Source organism: Leucoraja erinacea, chromosome 25 (genome assembly GCF_028641065.1).
Source record: "Leucoraja erinacea ecotype New England chromosome 25, Leri_hhj_1, whole genome shotgun sequence".
Taxonomy (NCBI): domain Eukaryota; kingdom Metazoa; phylum Chordata; class Chondrichthyes; order Rajiformes; family Rajidae; genus Leucoraja; species Leucoraja erinaceus.
In genome coordinates, this window is record NC_073401.1 from 16,862,811 (window position 1) to 16,870,927 (window position 8,117).

The 8,117-nt window shown below is 46.9% G+C and overlaps 1 protein-coding gene across 1 annotated transcript; it reads left to right on the top strand.

The window, feature by feature from the left end:
• Positions 1-1,190: 1,190 nt before the first annotated feature.
• On the top strand, positions 1,191-7,912 carry selenoe (selenoprotein e). Its single transcript, XM_055655872.1, has 4 exons — positions 1,191-1,347; positions 2,940-3,016; positions 4,623-4,701; positions 6,697-7,912. The coding sequence occupies exons 1-4, from the start codon at positions 1,231-1,233 to the stop codon at positions 6,838-6,840; spliced, it is 417 nt and encodes a 138-aa protein (XP_055511847.1). The 5' UTR covers positions 1,191-1,230; the 3' UTR covers positions 6,841-7,912.
• Positions 7,913-8,117: the final 205 nt, after the last annotated feature.

Here is an 8,117-nt window from a genome sequence, read left to right on the forward strand (position 1 = left end):
ATAACTTGTAAAAGATTTTTGGGCGGATATAAGGATAGGAAGGGTTTAGGGGGCTTTAGGGCAAGTGCAGGAAAATGGGTCTAGCCCAGTGCGCTAACTTGGTCGGCATGGACAAGGTGGGCCGAAGGGCCTGCTTCTGTGCTCCAGCCAAAAGTCATAATTGCAATGTTCCATCCCTGGCTACATCTTGTGGGATCTCCTCTGCACTGTCTCCAGTGCCATCATGTCCTTCCTGTAGCCATTACCACACACGTGTATGCAGGACTGCAGCTGTGCTTTACTTCAGTTCAGAGACACAGCATCAAAACAGGTCCTTCGGCCCATCGAACCCCCGCCGACCATCGATCTCCCCCGTTCACACTAGTTCTATGTTATCCCACTTTCACATCCACTCCCTACACACTAGAGGCAATTTAATGAGGGCCAATCAACCTACAAACCCGCACATCTTTGGGATGTGGGATGAAACCGGAGCACCCGGAGGAAACCCACGTGGTCACAGGGAGAACCTGCAAACTCCACACAGGCTACACCGGAAGTCAGGTGTGAACCCGTAGTCTGGCGCTGCGAGGCATCGGCTCTACCAGCTGCGCCACTGTGCCACCTCTAACCAATTGTTCCGACCATTATGCTATAAATATTGGCGAATAAACCACCCTATGTGGTCTAAAGAAAGGTCTCGACCCAAAACATCACCCATTCCTTCTCTCCAGAGATGCTGCCCAAAGATTATAGAGGAACGATGCTGCCTGTCCCACTGAGTTACTCCAGCTTTTTGTGTCTATCTTTGGTTGAAACCAGCATCTGCAGTTCCTTCCTACTCATTGGTGTCATATTTTGTGCCTTGGCTGACAAATGCTCGGTTTCTTCTGGGATTTGATTCTCACACCTTCCCTTGGGCCACTGTTCTGGCTTGCAGCCATATTATGCTTGCTTGCAGCAGCTGGCTTCAGGTTCGGCTTGTAGAGCTGACGAGGCGGGCCGAGCCTGTTCTGAGAAAGAGATTGTGCTGCCACCTGTTGCAGGTGTGGGGGAATCGAACCACCTCGCTGCAGGCCAACAGCCCTGAGGCCAGTGTTGACAGTGTGACCTCACCGTCAACGATTCTTCATTCACCAACGCTTTCCCGACACGTTCTTCCCCTTCAGCTGCTCGCCTCTCTCTGCCCCAGCCCGTTATAAGTCCTGGCTCTGCCACGTTTCCTCCTTCTCCTGCCTCGGTCGGGCTGTGATGTTGGGGCCGCTGCTCCTGTGGGCTCTGTTGCTGACTCTACCCCACACTAACGGGCAGAGGGAAGAACGGCCTGTGGATCAGCCAGGAGTGGAGATAGCCCGAGCTACACTGGTGGTGAGTCTCTGCTCCATCCATGGGAGGGGGAGGAACATAGAACATAGGACATAGGACATAGAACATAGAACATGGAACATGTAACATAGAACATGTAACATAGAACATAGAACATGTAACATAGACCATAGAACATGTAACATAGACCATAGAACATAGGACAGAACATAGAACATGTAACACAGATCATAGAACATGTAACATAGATCATAGAACATAGATCATAGAACATAGAACATAACATAGAACATATAACATAGAACATGTAACAGAACATAGAACATAACATAGAGCATAGAACATAACATAGAGCATAGAATGGACAACATTAAACATCCATACTAGAACATAGATCATAGAACAGAGATCATAGAAAGAACATAGAATATACAACATTGAACACAGAATATACATAATAGAACATACGTAATAGAACATACATCATAGAACATAGAGCATGGATATTGAACATAGATAATAAAACATAGATCATAGATCATAGACCACAGACATAGAACATCGAACACAGATATATGTTGAACGTAAACATATAGTGGGGCAGAAGATACAGAAGTTTGAACGTGCGTACCACCAGCCTCAGGAAAAGCTTCTTCCCCTCTGTTATCCGGCTTCTGAATGATCCTTCCATAAGCTAGAATACTGTCCGATTCATCGCTACCCCATTGCGGCCATTGGACTTTGTCTCTGGGTCTGGTACACTACAGTGCTGAGAACTATATTCTGCACTCTGCATCTTCCCCTATGCTCTACTGATTGTACTTGAGTTTGGCTTCATTGTATTTATGTATAGTATTATCTGATCTGATTGGATAGCAAAGCTTCCCACTGTACCTCGGTACACGTGACAATAATAAACCTAAACCTAAACATCAAACAGAACTGTACAGCACAGGAACAGGCCCTTTGGCCCACAATGCTCGTGCTGAATATCTGACCTCCCTGCCTGCACGTAATCCATATGTCCCTGGTCCCTGCATATCCATGTCCCTATCCAACAGTCCCTTCAACCGCACTCCACCACCACCCTGGCAGTGTGTTCCAGGTACCCACCACTCTCTGGTGAATTGTACAACAGATGAATCCTTCAACATCTGTTACTCTAATCAATCCCACAGCAGGGAAAGATAAAGTCATCAGTTTTGCATTCAGTTGGGTTTGTTTTATTTATCATCACATGCACAGAGACAGATTGCAAAGTTTGTTCTGCATGCTATCCAGTCAAATCACCCTACACATGAGTACAATAGATCCTCTTGTGGAACAGCACGCAGAGAGTCGCCACATTCAGACACCATCTTGCATCTTCCAAGTCTCTGAAAAGTCCGATCTTAGCCCAAGGAGATCTGTAGTTTCTTATTTTCTCACTTTAAGGCCTGGCGTCCTGGCAGCACTGGATGGATGAAGTAGGGGTCGGCCTGGCCCAGCGCGATGCTGTCGGCTCCTTCCACCGCCGCTCCGTGAAGCTGCCGCAGACCGCACTCGATCCACACGCTCGCCCGGCTGCTGTAGGGCCCCCCCGCTGCCGCCTCCGCCAATGCTGCAGTATCTCCCATTATGATTTTGTTTTGCAGGCTCCCAGTTTGGTCGGATGATCAATTAAGAAGATGCCAGAACTCTATCAGTTCCTCATGGACCGCTTGGCATTGTAGTATCCTTCAGACATGCAATGAAAAGTCAGCCCCTTCTCCCATTTACCTCAGTGATTCTCAATGCATCTGTTCTTCCAAATACAAGATGTCCAAACTCAGGATGAATTGCTGAAGACTTCAGTAATATCAATAGGCATTTTATGTAGCTATAACCACCCATTATATTCAATTTTACTTAAAGAGATAAGTCAAGGCTAGGGATTAATGTTGGCTTCATTGTTCTAATGAACCCAATATTCATGGAAGCCTTTAACAGCCGCTCGTAACTCCCTCCTCCCAGATCAGAGTTTATTTCCCAGATTACAATCGGGGCCAATATTTTAAAAGGCAGATGTGTGTTTTGAGATGTCCCGATGGACAGAGGTACAGGAGCAGTCTGCAAGGCTTGCAGATACACCATGGAAACGGGCCCTATGGCCCACCGAGTCCATGCCAACCATCCATCACTTGTTCACACCAGTTCCATGTTATCCCACTTTCTCATCCACTCCCTGCACACTAAGAGCAATTTACAGATGCCAATTCACCTACAAAGATGTGCAAGGTGCAGAGTACATGTACAGGGTAAATCTTCTCCACTCACCCACTAAATACTTCCTAATCAGGGATAATATTCTATTTACCGACTTAGGTTGATAGAATATTGTAATTGTATGCATACTCTTAGATCTAGGAGAATGTTGGCAGGAGCTTTAGGGAGAGGTTGAGCAGGCTAGAACTTTATTCCTTGGAGCACAGGAAGCTGAGAAGAGATCTTATACAAGGGTATAAAATCATGAGGTGAATAGGGATAGTGAGTCTTTTGCCCAGGATAAGGGAATCCAGAACAGAGGATATAGGATTGAAGTGAGAGGGGAAAGATTCAGTACAAGCCTGAGGGGTAACGTTTTTACTCAGAAGGTGGTGGGTATATGGAATGAGACGCCAGTGGAGGTAGTTGAGACAGGTACTATAACAACATTTAATAGACATTTGGACGGGTACATGGATAGGAAAGGTTTAGAAGGATATAGAACAAGGCAGGTTGGACTATAGTAAATGGGGATTCTTGGTCAACAAGGACAAGTTGGGCCGAAGGCCTGTTTCCATGCCATATAACTCTATCGCTCTATAGATCTGTCATAGAGCCGTACAGCACAGGCCATTTGGTCTGTCTTGTCCATGCTGACCGAGTTGGAATATTGGGCTGGTCTTACTTTGATGGGAATGCAAGGAGAATAAAATGAGTTAGGTTTGGATTCATGTAAAAATAGGTGCCTGAGTCAACGTGGGTTTGGTAGGTCAAAGGGTCTAGTTCCAACTAATGTCTCTGTGCCTACGTGAGACCATTGTGGTAATGCCCCTGTAACCTCTACCTGCCCCACTGTGCCACAGAATGAAGTCCCTCAGCCACTTTCTCCTCAGCCCTGTTCCCCGCAGAGCTCTCACTTCCGCTCCAGGTTGGGCCAACGTCCCAGTTTTGTGGCCTGACCTGGATTTTGCGGGATGACCTGGATTTTGCGGGATTGTCAGGTGTGGCCACAAGGAATGGTCACAAAGGGGAACCTTCTCGCACATTCACTGGTGGCGGGTCTCAAGGCCGATTTCCTTAAACCTATCTCCCAGTCACAATCTGAAGTACGAGCTGCAGGAGAACCAGGAACCGCAGATGCGTTTCTACAACCTGAAGGGTGACGTTGTAAAGGTTAGTTTCTCTTTGCACTTTTGCACGGCATCAGTGCCAAGTCCTCATTAGTTGCCAGTTCCACGATAGTATAGCGGTTATATCCCTGCCTGTCACATGGGGGACCTGCGATCAATTCCCCAATGGGGAAAACATAACTTTTTTGAGGGCGGAGCAGCGGTAGATTTGCTACCTTACAGCGCCAGAGACCCAGGTTCGATCCTGACTACGGGTGCTGTCTGTACAAGAGTTTGTATGTTCTCCCTGTGACCTGCGTGGGTTTTCGCCAGGTGCTCCAGTTTCCTCCCACACTCCAAACATGTACAAGTTTGTAGGCAAATTGGCTTAGGTAAAATTGTAAATTGTCCCCAGTGTGTGTAGGATGGTTTTACTGTGCGGGGATCGCTGGTCGGTGCGGACTCGGTGGGCTGAAGGATCTGTTTCCGCGCTGTATTTCTAAACTAAAGAATAACTAGTGGCGCAGCGGTGGAGTTGCTGCCTCACAGCGCCAGAGTTCGATCCTGACCACGGGTGCAGTCTGTACGGAGTTTTGTACATGCTCCTTGTGACACAGACCCTGTGGTGGTATCTATAGGTTGCCGACACAAGGCGTCGGTATCCAGCCATCGGTGTGTGTTATGCCTCTGCCTCGCAGAGATAAAAGGAACAATGTCACATCGAGATGATGCTCTTCAACGCCTCAGATTACTAAGCTAACAAAGAACAGAGTTATTTACTGATGTAACATCGAGGAAGTCAATGCAGTCCTTTGTAGCCATGCTGGCTCTGAAAACACTATCCAATTAGTGCCTTTCCCTTCGTCTTTTTGGATAGCTCCACAATTGTTGTTCCACTTACTTTAGTTTTTAGTGTAGTTTAGTTTATTGTCATGTGTACCGAGGTACAGTGAAAAGCTTTTGTTGCCTGGTTTATAACCAGTCGGCGGAAAGGCTATGTTAAAATTGAGCCGTCCACAGTGTACAGATACAGGATAAAGAGGATCATGTTTAGTGCAACATAAAGTCCAGTAAACATAGTCTAATGAGGTAGAAACTAGCTCAGGACTGCCCGCTAGTTGTTGATAGGAGAAGAGACCCTTCGGCCCACAACGTCTGTGCTGAAAATGATGCCAATCTTCACCATGTGTTTCAATCATTTCCATATGTCGACTAGAAAAAAGACAGAAGGTACTGGAATAATTCCTTAAAATAAAATAAAATAGTTCCTAGTGTCTACATCCGCTGTGCAAACCAACCTCCCTTCCATTGACTCCATCTACCACAGCAAGGCCACCAGCATCATCAAGGACCAGTCTCATTCCGGTCACCGCCTCTTCTCCCCTCTCCCATCAGGCAAGAGGTACAGAAGTATGAAAACGCACCCCTCCAGATTCAGGTACAGTTTCTTCCAAGCTGTTATCAGGTGACCAAATCATTTTATCACTCCTGGCCTTCCATCTACCTCATTGGAGACCCTCGGACTATCGTTAATTGGACTTTACTAGGCTCTATGTTGCACTAGACGTTATTCCCTTTACCCTGTATCTGTACACTGGATGGTTCGATTGTAACCATGTATAGTCTTTCCACTGACTGGAGAGCACGTAACTGGGTCCACGGACAATAATAAACTAAACTATTTGTCAACAAGACAAAAGATATAAAGGGCCGGAGTAACTTGATACGATACGATATGAAACTAGAATAGGGGGGGAGGAGGGGGGGATCAGCCTCAGTCTACCCCATGACTGAAGTCGGAGGAGTTGTATAGTTTTAGAAGAAGCATCTCCTGTGGCATTCTGTCCTGCATCTTGGTGGAACCAGTCTGTTGCTGAAGGTGCTCCTCAGGTTGACCAGTGTGTCATGGAGGGGGTGAGCTGTATTGCCCAGGATGCTCCGCAGTTTGAGGAGCATCGCCCCTTCCAAGACTGCCTCCCGTGAATCCAACTCAGCAGTGTTCCCGGTGTCTATGTTGTCAGGTAGTGTCCTCAACCACTGCTGGATGTTCCTCCCACAGAGCTTGCCTGTCCTGGATATGACGGCCGATGAGATCTCCGGCCTTCTCGAATCCTTGGGGTTCTACAAGAAGCCAGCCAAGGGGGAAGAGGTCCCAGAGAGATTCCGGAACTTCCCCTTGAAAGCAGCACGCGAGGAGCTGTAGGTCAACTGGTGTCTTAGTGGTGTCCTCCAATTGAGCCAGGAACATCACCCCCAAGAAGCACGGATGACGTCAGGGTCCAAAAAGCAGTCGGCTGCCGGGACTCCAGCAGAGTGTCTGCTTCTTGGAGCGATCAACACTGACGCTCTTTGTTCAGTATTAAAAATCCATGTGTTTAACTTCGGTCTTGGGAGGGTGCTCAGTTTTTGGCTACATGTGGTGAATCGATCAATTCATCGCCAAGAGGTCTACGCTAAAGTACATCCAGATGATACAGCTCAGGGGTGAGGCTACAAGGCACTGTCCCACAATACGCTGCCCCGTCAATGGTCGAATTCATCCTCCCCATCCTTGGAAAGGAAATAGTATATCAATCTTCTCCTGAAAGGTTTTAACAATTCGCTGGAAATAATCCGCAGGGGAAGTCTTCTTCTTGTCTGAATATTTTGAAGATTGAGATTGGCACATTCTTGATTAGTAAAGGTGTCTGGGGTTATGGGGGGGAAGGCAGGAGAATGGGATTGAGAGCAAAAGATAGATCAGCCATGATTGAAAGGCGGAGTAGACTTGATGGGCCGAATGGCCAATTTCTGCTCCAATAAGTTATGAGGTTATGAACTTGTCCCATGCCAACCCATCTGCACTAGTCACACCTGCCCACATTTGGAACATATCCTTCCAAACATTTCCTATCCACATACCTGTCCAAGTGTTTTTCAAATGCTGCTATAATACCTGCCTCAACTACTACCTCCTCTGGCTGCTCGTTCCACATGCCCACCACCCTTTGTGTGAATGGAGCTCATTATCAATGGACCCTCATGCATCCATAATCCCGGTGTGGAAGTCTAGGAGAGCTCTAATGAACCAACAATCTGCTCCAAAGCTGAAAACGTTTCCACTCTTTGTTTAAGAAAGCGAAGCAATACCTTCTCTTTTCCAAAACATTGATCGTGGGAGTTGAACATAGGACTAAAATATAGAATAGAGAACAGTACAGCACAGGAACAGGCCTTTCAGCCCGTAATGTCTGTGCCGTACATGATGCCAAGATCAACTCTTATCTGCCTGCATATAATAGTAAGATTAAACGAGTACTTACCAGTACGAAGTTTGATCTGTATTTTATGAGGAGTTACGATGAGGGATTACGTGAAGAACCCACCCAGCGCGCAGGCGCGGCATACTTCCAAGCAGCGGTGTGGAATCACAGATAGACACTAGTTGAAGTAAAGATAGTAAAGACCAACGAGACATTAGTCCGAATTTGATCTATATAA